This window comes from Sarcophilus harrisii, chromosome 5 (genome assembly GCF_902635505.1).
Source record: "Sarcophilus harrisii chromosome 5, mSarHar1.11, whole genome shotgun sequence".
Lineage (NCBI taxonomy): Eukaryota > Metazoa > Chordata > Mammalia > Dasyuromorphia > Dasyuridae > Sarcophilus > Sarcophilus harrisii.
The window spans coordinates 38,314,167-38,328,091 of NC_045430.1; the positions used below are offsets into that span (position 1 = coordinate 38,314,167).

At 34.4% G+C, this 13,925-nt stretch overlaps 1 protein-coding gene across 3 annotated transcripts in view; it reads right to left on the reverse strand.

Moving 5' to 3' along the window:
- CEP83 (centrosomal protein 83) overlaps positions 1-13,925 on the reverse strand; it is a 112,045-nt gene that overhangs the window by 45,264 nt on the left and 52,856 nt on the right. For all 3 annotated transcript variants that reach the window (XM_031940841.1, XM_012550561.3, XM_003771028.4), the window contains 2 exons: positions 13,660-13,752; positions 12,182-12,313 (listed from right to left, as the gene is read on the reverse strand). In XM_031940841.1, coding sequence (XP_031796701.1) covers positions 12,182-12,313; positions 13,660-13,752 — 225 coding nt within the window. The remainder of the gene's footprint in view (positions 1-12,181; positions 12,314-13,659; positions 13,753-13,925) is intronic.

Here is a 13,925-nt window from a genome sequence, read left to right on the forward strand (position 1 = left end):
TAAAACAGGATTACAGAATCTACCCCTCAAGGTTTTTGTGAAAGGAAAACTAGCTATTTCTAAAATGTTTTTGCAAATTATAAAGTACAATATAATGCTAACTTTGATGATAAGGCTGTACAATCTGAAGAACTTCAAGTTTTAATGGATTCTAAACTAAAGAGTTAGCAGTAAACAAAGATGAGATCTCTAAGCTATATCAAGAGAATTCTAACAGAAATAAGAAAGGAGGACTGGTACAAGAGGAGTAGTACTTTGATCTAAGCACATTTGGAATACAATACCCAATTCTGGATATCACATTTTAGAAAGGACACTGATAAGGTAAAGAATCAAGTATGAAATTGAAACTATTTCTCCTTATATGAAAGGATGTTCCAAATCACTATTGATCAAGAGAAATGCAAATTAAGACAACTCTGAGATACCACTACACATCTGTCAGACTGGCTAAGATGATAGGAAAAAATAATGACGACTGTTGAAGGGGATGTGGGAAAACTGGGACACTGATGTATTGTTGGTGGAGTTGTGAATGGATCCAACCATTCTGGAGAGCAACTATGCTCAAAGAGTTATCAAACTGTGCATACCCTTTGATCCAACAGTGTTTCTACGGGGATTATTATATCTCAAAGAGATCCTAAAGGAGGGAAAGGGACCCACATGTGCAAAAATGTTTGTGGCAGCCCTTTTCATAGTGGCTAGAAATTGGAAATTGAATGGATAACCATCAATTGGAAAATGGCTGAGTAAATTGTGGTATATGAATGTTATGGAATATTATTGTTCTGTAAGAAATGATCAGCAGGATGAATACAGAGAGGCCTGGAGAGACTTCCATGAACTGATGCTAAGTGAAATGAGCAGAAACAGGAGATCATCATACACTTCAACAACAATATTATATGATGATCAAATCTGATGGACGTGGCTCTCTTCAACAATGAGATGATCCAAATCAGGTCCAATTGATCAGTGATGAATAGAACCAGCTAAACCCAGAGAAAGAACACTGGGAAATGTATGTGGACTGCTTACATTTTTGTTTTTCTTCCTAGGTTAGGTTTGGGGAAGCTAGGTGGCACAGTGGATAGAACACCAGTCCTGAAGTCAGGAGGACCCGAGTTCAAATCTAGGCTTAGACACCTACCTGTGTGACCCTAACCAAGTCACTTAATCCCAATTGTCTCAGCAAAAAAAATAAAATAAATAAAAATAATAGATTTAATTCCTGGTGATATGCAACCAAAATATATTATAAAATTTATTTAAAAACAATAGCTTGCAAAAACATAGGAATTCTAGAATATTTTAAAAATCTATTGTATTTAAAATCATTTTCATAATTTTAGAAGTTGGGTGGAATAGATTTCTAAATCTGATTTTTCTTGTGCAACAAGAGAACTGTATAAATATGTACACATATATTGTATTTAAGATATACTTTAACATGTTTAACATGCATGAGACTGCCTACCATCTAGGGGATGGGGTGGAGGGAAGAAAGGGAAAAGCTGGAACAGAATTGATTACAAGGGACAATGTTGAAAAATTACCCATGCATATGTTTTGTCAATAAAAAGTTAATTTTTAAAAAATCAAAAGCTTCAAGTTCATGCTTTAAGAAGCAGCACGGTACAATGATAAGAGCTCTAAAATCAGTGGGCCTTGCTTCAAATCCAGACACTTGCTACTTTCATCTCTATGACCAGTCAAGTTATTGAACTTCATACTCCCTTGCAAGCCTGAGTTTATGAATCCACAGTCCTATGGAAATCGGTGGGGAGAAGGAAATGTTTAGCCTGAAGTTAGTGGGAGAGGGTAGGAGAGGCATGGTAGCTGTTTTGAGAATGGTCATATAGAGGAATAAATAAACTGGTTCTACTTTGCTCCAGGTTCTATGCCAGAAGCAAATTTAGGTATCCCCATCAGATCGTATGGTTCTTGCAGGCAGGCATGATCTTTTGCTTCTTTTTCTATCCCCAGCACTTGGTACAGTGCTTGTCATGAGGCAGGCACTTAATGTTTACTGACTTATTGGATATGTTAAAAAAAAAAAAAAAAAGTTTTCTAACATCTTAGACATCTCCAAAAGTGGAGCAATGCTTAAGTGGTGGAAGGCCTTTCTCACTGGAGGTCATCTAGCAGGGGCTGGATAGGTACTTGCTACGTAAGTTAGAGAGGATTCTATTTCAGGTCTAAGTTGTATTAGAGCAAGGGTAGGGAACATTTCTTCTGCTATGGGCCATCTGGATATTCACATCATCATTCACAGAACATACAGAATTACTAACTTAAAGCAGTGGAAGGTTGCTGTACTCAGCTTTTAGCTCATCATCTGCCCACAAGTTGCCTTGGCAGAGCCAGACCAAATGATTTTGTGAGCCCTCTAATGCCCACAGGCCAGAGAGACACTGATGTCTTTTCCAATTCTGTGCTGCTGTGAGAAAGTATCCTATCCCTACCTGATGAGAGAAATGATCCTTTTTGGTTAACTCCTCATAAAGTGTATTTCCTTCACTGAAATTCACTTATCTTGTTAAACATACTATAACCATTTCTATGTTGCTCTGTTTTCTATATTTTGTATCCCCTAGTCCCTGGCAAAATAAGCTCCTAAAGTAAGCATTTGCAAATTATTACTTCTCCACTAAAGTTCTACTCCAGTGGCTCACTGTTGTATGGAAATGAACCTGAGTTTCTCAAGGGCTACAGCAATGGAATGGAATCCCTGACAGGTCCTGCCCAGCCAGAAAGGTTTCATGTAAGCACTGGCTGCCTGTCATTCAGAGACCAGCATGGGTCAGTTCAGAGAGGCTCATTGTCTTAAGACTATCATAACCCTACAGTGATGGACTAAATATAATCAAGGGCAGGACTAGAGAAACACAAAAAGGCTTAGCTCCAAATAGCCTACAAAGTAATATATTTTTCAATCATATCCATTACCTGAGGCCATTCACTGAATCACAAGAGGCTAATGAACCTTATACTGATGAAATCACAGATTCTGATAAATTAACAAATTACTATTTTCCATTTAAAAACTGCCTTTTCACTTTGCAGGATTTTCTTTTTTTGAAAACCTATTATAAAACCTTACACATTCTAAGTCCCTTCCTGTGGTCAACTGTTGTCACCAGCACCATCATCATCAGTTATTATTAATCACATCACATTTACAAAGTATTTTACGTATATGATCTAATCTGATCTTCCTAAAAGCCAGGTGAGATAGCTCATAATTAGCAGTATCTTATCACAAGTCACACTGCTAATGAATGGCAGAGTTGAAATGGAAACTTAGGCCTTCTGATCACTAGTTTAGTAATTTTCACTAGAGTTAACAATAACAACAAACGATATTGGTTAAGTGCTAGGTTACTGAGATAAAATATATTAATGAAGCATAGTTTCTGCTTTGAGGACAATTAATAACATAGGAAATACAGTTTTCCATGCCAATTTGAATCAGAGTCCTTAAAAGCATAGGATAATAGATATAATCATAAAATATAAAAGTAGATATATTCTGGTTCCCACATTGTTGTTTGGGTCAGCTAGATGGAGCAGCGGATAGTGCTGAGCCTGGAGTCAAGAAAACTTGAATTCAAACCCAACCTGAGACATGGTTTACTAGCTCTGTGAATGTGGACAGGTTACTTCACCTTGTTTGCCTGTTTCCTCATCTGTAAAATGGAAAATGACAAACCACTCCAGTATTTTTGGCCAAAAAAAAACCCCAACAACAAAAAAAACAGGGTCATGAAGTGTTGGTCACAACTAAAAATGACTATAAATAAAATAAAATTTTTAAAATACATATTTGTGTACTGTAGGTTAAAGTATTTTAAGGAAGAATATACTATTTAAAATGTTAGTGGGATGCTAAAGGGATCAATCTTGACTTAAAAATTCAAACATTTTGTGATAAATAATAAGCATAATGCTGAAAAACCTAAAAAGATAATCAAACTGTAGATTCTTTAAAAAATAACACACTCAAATTCTGGTACGTCATTTGTAAAGAATGAAATAAGCAGAACCAGAAAAAAAATATATATGATATAAATGACAAGAACATTAACAAAAACCAAAAATGGTGTGCATTATGACAAAGTAGAAAATTGTGGATAATGTTAAACTTGATGTGCTAGTCAGTTATGCTGCCCTGATTTTTATTTCATTTTTGCTCTAGAAGAGGAGTAAGAAATATTTTAAGGTGTCATAAAAACAAAAGATGTCTATCACTAACTTTTAAAGCTTTATCTGTTCCATTATCACATCTGTATTAAGGAGGGCCTTAATATATATGTAAATTGCTCTCAAAGATCTCTTATAGATTATAGAAAAAAAGGATACAGATTAAGTTACTCATACCTTCTTTCTCACCTTTTTGTGAAGTAAAAGCGATCATAAATTTTATACATTCTAGATATTTACCTGCCTTTCAAATAACCATGTCGAATAATTGCATCAATTGTAGCACTGATACCTTCTATGCATCCTAGATCTAATTAGAATATATTTGATGTAATTAGAATGTGGTCTCATTAGAATGTAAGATTCTTGAGGACAGAAACTATATTTTTATCTTTCTATCCTGTCATTAGCATATTGTCTGGCAGTTAGTATTTACTTAATAAATGCTTGTTGACTGACTTGATCTAGTCGAGTTATTTTTTGTATCTTCCTTTTGGTTTTATTTTCATCTGCTCACGTAGCACATTAAGGTAGTGATGTTATGTATAGGACTGCTTGCCATCTGGGGGGGGGGGGGGGGGGGGGGGGGGGGGGGGGGGGGGGGGGGGGGGGGGGGGGGGGGGGGGGGGGGGGGGGGGGGGGGGGGGGGGGGGGGGGGGGGAAAAATCGGAACAGAAGTGAGTGCAAGGGATAATGTTGTAAAAAATTACCCTGGCATGGGCTCTGTCAATAAAAAGTTATAATTATAAAAAAAATAAAAAATAAATTAACCAAAGACAAAAAAAATTACCAAAACAAAACAAAACAAAAAAAGGTAGTGATGTTAAATATTATAGCTTTACTGTCAACAATGGAGAGAATAGTTTTTTAAAAGTCTGGGCAGTTATTTTCCATTTTCCATCCATTTTTTGTTCTTTCAACTTCCATCCTTAAATGTTTTCAAGATAATCTGGTTATCTGATTCTTCCATAGGTAGTAGGAATGTTGCTGATTTTGTGTAAGCAGCAGGTGAGACATTAATGAGTCATGAAGCACGTCTGGCTGCCTATCTACACATTGCTCATGTGGAGTCCTGTCTGACCTACCAACCTCCCCCTGACATCCATCACCATACCAAAGTTTTTTTGCCCCTACAGCCTCATTCTTCCTTCTTTTTTTTCCTGGTTATCCCCACACAACATTCTACTAGACTCTATCACTAGACAAGGTGCTAGAGGAGAAGGTCTCAAAGTATACTCTGGGGACCTGAAAATCCCTGAGAACCTTAGATAGAGTTGAGGGACTCAAGGTCAAAACTACTTTTATAATAATACTAACATTTTATTTTAGAATACAGTGACAAAATATAGATATGACCCATAAAAATATTAATAATAAAGCTCAAGACAGGGAATCTAAAAAAAAATTCAGATTATAAGGAATTCTAAGATAAGAAAGCTTGAGAATTACTGCCTGGGTGAATTAAGACATCCTTTAAGGGAGCAAAAACTTAATCTGCCTTTCCCCCCTTGTCATCTCAATTTTGAGGCTCTGCCTGAAGAGAAGAAATGCAATCAGAAGTTTCCCCTGTGCCCTTGCTGACTTCTAAGGAATGCCTTCCTGGTCTTACTGGCTAGCTGCTGTGCTGATTCTGGAGAGAAGAGGAAGTGATTCTGGAGACAGGGAGTAGTAGTTATCTTGATTTTGTATCCTTTAAAATTTTTCAATTTCCTATTAATAAAGTTGGTTTCAATAAAATTTTATTATCACACATTGCCTTACTATAGTTTAAACTTTGAACCTGAATTATTAGATGAGCCTAGAATTAGACTGGTCCACAACACAATAATTTCTGTAAACTTAATTTGTCCTCTAGTGTTTCTCCTTGATTTATGAAGAAATGCTGCTTATAATTTTCCACTACCATATTCTATAACATTTTAAAAATAAATATTTTCATTATTAAATCAATGGTCATCAAACATGAACATTTCCATGTATAAAAGACAAAAAGACTATGTATGAAATCAAGAATATGCTATGTATATTAATTTTTAAATACATTATCAACTTAACATTTAGTACTAATGTTGCCCTCTGTGTCCCCTTCCGAATTTCATTCTGCTCTCTTCTACAATTTTTTGTTTTAACTAATGCTTTCTCTTTTTTTTGTCCCATTATCATTATCCCCTATTCCAATGACAACATTCTTCTCCCCCAGAAAAAGTCCTCCCTTGTAACAAATATAGTCAAGGCAAAAAAAAAAAAAAAAAAAGTGCTCTATCAGTATCATCTGAAAATGAAAGCTCATTCTGTCTTTCATAATCCATCTTTGCCAAGAAGTTGATCATCAATCAGTTTTTTTGAGGTATGATTGATTGTGACAATGGTTAGAATTGCTGCTCTTCACAATACTTGAGTCAATATATAAATTGTTCTATTTTTGCTTACTTTCCTTAACTCAATTATATTAAGTCTTTCCAGGTTTCTCCCATATCATTCCAAACTAGTAATACCACTGGCTGAAAATCCCTTTGCTTGGCAAAGGAGATTAAGTGTTTGCTGACATTATTGAGAATAGGAGGTCTTAACATGAAGTCCATGGAGTTTTTTGTTAATTTGAATACTATATTTCAATATAATTAGTTTCCTTTGAAATATTATGCATTTTATTTTATACATTAAAAAATATATTATTTTGAGAATGGTCACCAAATTACCAAAAGTGTCTACAACACAAAAAAAGTTAAAAATCCTGAAGCCTTTTGGCTTCTTCATTATAGTAGTAACTATTTTGTATCAGGTTGGTATAGAATGATTGTCAATATCAATGTCTGTTCTTTTAACCATTTTCCTTTTCAAAACTTCAACAATCAGTTGACATGAATCTTGATAGAAATGTCATAATTGTTCAATATCATAATAGCTTCCTTATTTTTTATTTTTATTCAATATTGATTTTAAACTCTGATCCAACAAGTTAGTCATCTACCTTTATTTATAAATCACTTTCATATATCATTAATCAATCATCCTCAACCCATCAAGACATGGTCAGTTTGATTCTCTATGTTGGCAATCAGTATTTTCCATAGCCAGAACCCTGTGAATTGTGTCAGGACTATTTTCTTCAAGAAAAGGAAGCATAAAGTCTTGAGATACAGGTTAAGATAAGCAAGGAATCAATAGTACAGCAACCCAATTTCCACACATATATTCCAGGAAAAATAAAGATCCCCAAATCACATAATGACTAGAAACCATTGTGACTATCTTTGTCCAGCCCAGGCTGATAAAAGAGGACACTCAAAAGCCTCCAGACTAAAGGTATCAAAGTGAAGAGCAGGCACACCAAGAATTCTGCAGCTGACAGTCACCAAGCCCCATAGGCAGTTAATCCCCCAGGAGGGGAACAAAGTAATCTGTTTTCAGAGGGTCAGGGCTCTGGAAGCTTAAAGCCAAAGAACCAAACTCCTTTGATAACTACAAAGAGCTCTGTGTCCAAGGGACCCTTAGACACATTTAGTATAGCGAAGGGTAGTACAGGGGAGAGCCAGCAACAGGACTTCAGACAATACAAATTGAAAACAGAGGACAATCATACCAATCCAGCGTGTAAGAATGGGTGAAGTCTGGCCTTGATAAGAAATGTCAATCCAGAAAGAAAAATTCAAAATATGAATACCAAAAATAAGACACCAACAATAAAACAAAATATCACCAGACTAAAAACAGAATCACGAGACTACCAGAAAACCAAGGCCAAAGAGAAAAGTGGGGATATTGTATTGTTTTACAAATGAAAACTGCTCGGAACTAACAGAATCAGAAGAGCAAAGTGAAAATGTACTCTACTAAGTACCTCCTGAAATAATCTGAAATGAAAAATTACCATGAAAATCACAGCCAAAACCTTGTCATTCCTGATCAAGAAGAAGCTCCTGGGGCAAAGAAAAAGTATTTTAAGAAGACAGTTCAAGAACACACAAGCAGTTACCACTATAAAGCATAGGACAGTTTGGAATATGGTCTTCTAAAAGGCGAAACCTAAAGGCTTACATCCAAGAACAACTAAATAAAATTCCAAAGGAAAAAAAAATGGATGAGGATCTGAAGCATTCCTGATGAAAAGACCAAAACTTCACAGAATCTCTGAAACACAAACACCCAGAAAAGTAATCACACTAAGCAAATAAAAGGGACTATATAAAAGAAGGAAGTATCCACAATCTAATGGGGGAGAAGAAACAAGTGTTTGCTGAGAACATGAACCTCCAGCAGAATGGTTTCCTTCTATTTTGATAATCTTAAGTGAAGAAATAAAAGGGAGGGAGAAATGATGATATCTGGGAAGGAAGGAGAAGGCAGGGGATACAACTTATTTTACATTCATGATTAAAAAAAAAATACATCTATGAAAGAAGAGGTAAAGGAAATAGGGGTCATAAGAATCTCACTTTTGTGAGAACTAAACAAAGAGACCTGCAATTTACTTATGTGTACTTTAATAAACACACAAAAACAGGAGTATAATTTAAGAAAAATCATATTGAAGAGAGAAACAAGTAGAGATGGTACACAAGAAAGAGTAAAATGAGAGAGGGATTAATCTCAAACAAAAAAAATCTAACTTTTAAGAGTAGATTATTAAGGGAAAGAGGGTAAAAACCTGTGATTAGGATTTGGATGAGATAAAAAAAAAGTGAAAGAATCTAGGACAGGAACAATCGTTCATTACCACAACAAAAGGGGGATGAACTCACCAATAAAACCAAAAAGCAGCAAAAGGGATTAAAAAGAAATTGTGGGAAGATAGTACCTGTAGAAATATAGAAGGAGCCAAAAAAGCACAGATGTCTCAAACACCCCAAGGAAACTTAAAAATGGACCAGAAGGAACAATATTAAAGAATATCAAAGAGACAACAGCTAAATCTCCAATCATCCATTTTCCAAGACTATATAAAAGTTCTGAATGGAAACAAAGCCCTGTAATCAGAAGATGAAGTATATATAAACCTAGAGCAGGAGACAAGGTGAGACCAAAGAGCAGACAGCACAAGAGGCAAGACCAGACTAGCACCCAGTCAGTACAGTATCAGACAGCAGTATACATCAAGTTTTAAGGTCACACCAGCACCTGGGACCTCAGCTTCTAGACCAGGCATCATAGCATCCAGGCAGCCCATGCATAGCCACAACAGAAGAAAGGGCAAGCATAACACATAAGAAGAAATGCTTCAATTGGGAAAATCTAAATTTTTTTTTAAATTGTGTTCAATCTATGCCCAAAGGGCTATCAAACTGTGCATACCCTTTGATACAGCAGTGACTCCACTGGACTTGTATTCCAAAAAGATAATAAGGGCCAGCTAGGTGGCACAGTGGATAGAGCACTAGCCCTTAAGTTAGGAGGACCAGAGTTCAGACCTAGTCTCAGACACTTACTTCCTAGCTGTGACCCTGGGCAAGTCATTTAACCCCAAATGCCTCAGGGAGAAAAAAAAAAGCCAAAGAGATCATAAAAAAACGAAAAGGACTCATAAATTCAAAAAATGTTTGTGGCAGCCCTTTTTGTAGTAGCAAGAAACTGGAAACTAAGTGGATGCCTACCAGTTGGAGAATGGCTGAAAAAGTTATAGTATATGAATGTTTTGGAATATTATTGTTCTATAAGAAACGACTAGCAGGGCAGCTAGGTGGTACAGTGGATAGAGCACCAGCTCTGAAGTCAGGAGGACCCGAGTTCAAATTTGGTCTCAGACACTTAACACTTCCTAGCTGTGTGACCCTGGGCAAGTCACTTAACTCCAACTGCCTCAGCACAAAAGAAAGAAAGAAATGACCAGCAGGATGATTTCAGAGAGGCTTGGAGAAGACTTCCATAAACTGATGTTAAATGAAATGACCAGAACGAGGAGATCATTATACACAGCAACAAGAAGATTATGTGATAATCAACTTTGCTTGACGTGGCTCTTTCCAACAAGGAAGTGAATCAATGCAATTCTAATAGGTTTGTGATGGAGAGAGCCATCCCCAGCCAAAGAGAGAATCGTGGGAACTAAATGTGGATCAAAGTATAGTGTTTTCACCTTTTTATTTTGGGTGGTGGTGGTGTTTGTTTGCTTTTTCCTCCCTTTTATGATCTAATTTTTCTTGTGCAATATGACAAATATGTAAATATGTTTAGAAGAATTGGAAGTTTAACCCATAATGGATTGCTTGCTGTTATGGAAAGAAGCAGGGAGAGGGAGAAAAATTTGAAACACGAGGTTTTGCAAAGGTGAATGTTAAAAACTATCTTTGCATGTATTTGGAAAAAAAGCTATTTAAAAAAAAAAAAAACCCAAATCATCAATATTTATAAATTTATAAATTTAAAAAAATACATTTATAAAACAAACCCAGGATCCAAACAATAAAAATTTCATGTTTTCACCAAGTACACAACTTGGGGCTCCAATTTATTACTGATAAAAAGTCATATTTCTCTCTGACATTAAAGTTTGCAAAATTCTCTATAAGCATAATATAACTTGAACTTCATAACAGAGAGGAAGGGACTACAAATATAACTTCCCATTTTGGGGAGAGGGAATGTGGATGAGGAAATTGAAGCTCAGAAATGGCAAGAAATGTGTCCAGAATTCATTTACTGGAACAACCTTAATCTTATTTTTATAACCTTAGTCTTAGTTTTATTTGAAATACAATTAATCATAGAATATTACTGAATAAATTCTCAAAAAAAAATTTGTTTCCAGTATGTTTATATCTAAAATCCAAGGTTCATAATTCTTTTTCCACAAAGAGTAATAACATTAAAAATAAAAAAAAAAGGGGGGGGGGGGGGCAAAGTGTTAACTCTGGTGAATGTAATAAACAATCATGACCATAGAGGATTTAGAAGGAAGCATATTGCCTCTAGGCTGATAAGTTTCAAGGAAGAAAAGGAGACAGATGTTTTGCTTAATTATATTTATTACAAAGATTGTGCTATTTTTTTTTTTTAATAGAGGGAAGAGGAGAATTTGGGAAAGAAGTTTGAAAATGAATTCTATTTTTAAAAAGGGAGGCCATGCAGGCCTGACAATTATTTTGTATTTTTTTTTATGAGCAGCAATGACCAAAGCCTCTCTGATACTAAGATGGCTGGTTTTTAAGAAAGAAGACACACAGTCTGTTGCTGGAATCATACTGCTATTTTTATATATCTAAATTAGGAATTGTTTTTAGTGTATATTAATGTATGTTAATGGAAGGAAAAGTTTGCAAGTATCACTTTAATGGTTTCTTAAAAAAAAAACTAAATTTATAATAAGACCAATTTTTAATAAGTCTATCATTCCTGATACAATGAAAAAAACACCCCAAAAAACAACAATGTCAAAAATTAAAAGATACAGAATTTTTACCTGCTTGCTAATGAAAAATTAGTTAAGACCGTCAAAGTAAATGGTACTTATCTAAATAATTAAATCTAAAAGTGGGATTTTTCTCATTTTCTATTACAGTTTTATTTCAACAATACAATGTAAAGTCCTAGGGGGGAGGGTGCAGATCACTTCACTTGTATCCCCAGGACTTAGAACAGTATCTTGAATTCAATTCAGTTCTTCTGTCATGTCTCACTCTTTATGACCCCCATTTGGGGTTTTCTTGACAGAGATACTAGAATGGTTTGCCATTTCCTTCTCAAGCTCCTTTTACAGATGGAAAAAACTGAAGGGCACTTAATCTCTGCTGAAACACAAATTAAATTTGTTTAACTGAAAAAAAATTAACTATACTTTTGTATTTTTAAGTAGATACCAAAAAAGGAAGAAGTTTAATCTTTCTGAACATTGAAAATCTAATGAATTAACAGAACAATAGTTTTCAAAAAATAAAGAATACAAAACTAATTTTATAAATGTGAAAGCATTCAGAAAAAAGCCTTACCTCTTCCCAAAATAACTAAAGAAATGAATAAATGGCCAGTAAAATATACCCACCTCAGATTCATATTTTATTTTTTCTTCTTCTAAAATTCGCAGATGTTCCTCTTTCTGATGTTCAAATTCTGATTTGAGGAAAGTATATACATATCGAAGTTTATTATATTCAGCTCTATATTTTTCTACCTCCTAAAGAAGACAGAAAATAATGTTAAAGAACATGTACTAAATATTTATTTGGTATTCAAGAGAAATATCACACTTCTGCTAGAAAAAAAGTTTATTAAAAAAAAAAAACAAAGACTACCCCCACAAAATAAGAATGAGATTTCCCATTTTCAGTACATTTCTGAAAAGATGCATATTCAGTAAAATAGTGTTTCTTCATTGGATTTCATGAGAACATGGAATACATCCATTTATAAAACATTCTGATCTTTGAACTTCATGAAACATCACGTCAGAATATGGGAAACTATTCTAAAATAAGTATGTAACAAGAATTATTTGCAGTGTTATAAATCTGATCAAATAAAAATATGATCAAGAAAATAATCTAAAGTGGAAAAAAATGAATGAAAAGTAACGCAGGCTATTTTAGGAAATTTAGCAAAATTTAGCAAAAATCACATAAAAAATTATAAGAGTTTAATTGAACTAAACACTTCATCCTGAAAAGTCAGTCATTCAAATCCAGCTAAACCCTATGCCTAAGGCTTCTGAGTTGTTCAGATCTTCCCAACACTTTATGAAAATTGCTTGTTGTTAGAATTAATAAACTAATCTTAGTTATAAAACAGCAGAGATGCAGGAGAGCCATCAACTCAAAAACGTATGAGAAAAGGAATTAATGAAAATGCAAATCTCCAGAAAAACAAACCCAATGGGATCAGATTCTCTAGGTTTAGAGCCAGTTTATAAGCTACACAAGGAAAAAAAAACAACAAAAAAACTCATTACTCGTTAGTTCTGTTTTCGTCTGGACCAAAATTGATCTTTTCCAACTTGATCCTTAGTCTCTAGGTTTGGCTCTTAATGATTTTAGGCTGTTTCTAAATATTAAATCCACTCTAACAGGTAGAATTTTTGTCACTATTAAAGAGTATTCAAGAGAATATACTCTTAAGCTCTAAAGGCAATTTCAAAACATGGAGTTTTGAAGTCACTGAACAATTTTAAGCAACAGTAGTAGCAGTGGAATAATACATTGTCCCTAGGTGATTAATTTGAAGAAAACAAAATTCATTTAGATTCTTGGATACATGGTTCTGGAATGTCTGTCACATATCTTATGTATTGAAGTTTTCTCTATACATCATCTTACAAAGTTATAGTAAATATTCATTTTGTGAGATTATTTCATAGTCACACCCTTAAATACTAAATTCTGTCTAATTTTTTAATTACTTTACAATCATAATAAATGTTCACTTTGTTAAGATTACATGGAAGGCAAGCTCCTTGTACTGAAAATCACCTTTCCACAGTAACATGTCACCATGAAAATAACTGAGTTTTGATACCACTTTACTTACTTCATCTAGATTCCGAAAACGTTCTCTCATTGGAGTTTCTAATTCTTCTTGTATTTGGGTTTTTAGCAATTCCAGCTTTTGAGGTGTTAAAGCCTATATGGAAAAAGTCTAAATATTACATCAGGAAAACTGAAATTGTTCTTACCAAATTTCAAATTCACCAAATCATGAACCATAAGGGCTAGATATATCATTAAGAAATCATTGAGTCTAGTACCCTCTTTTCAAATATGTAAACTAGGAGTAACCACATTTTACATAAAATT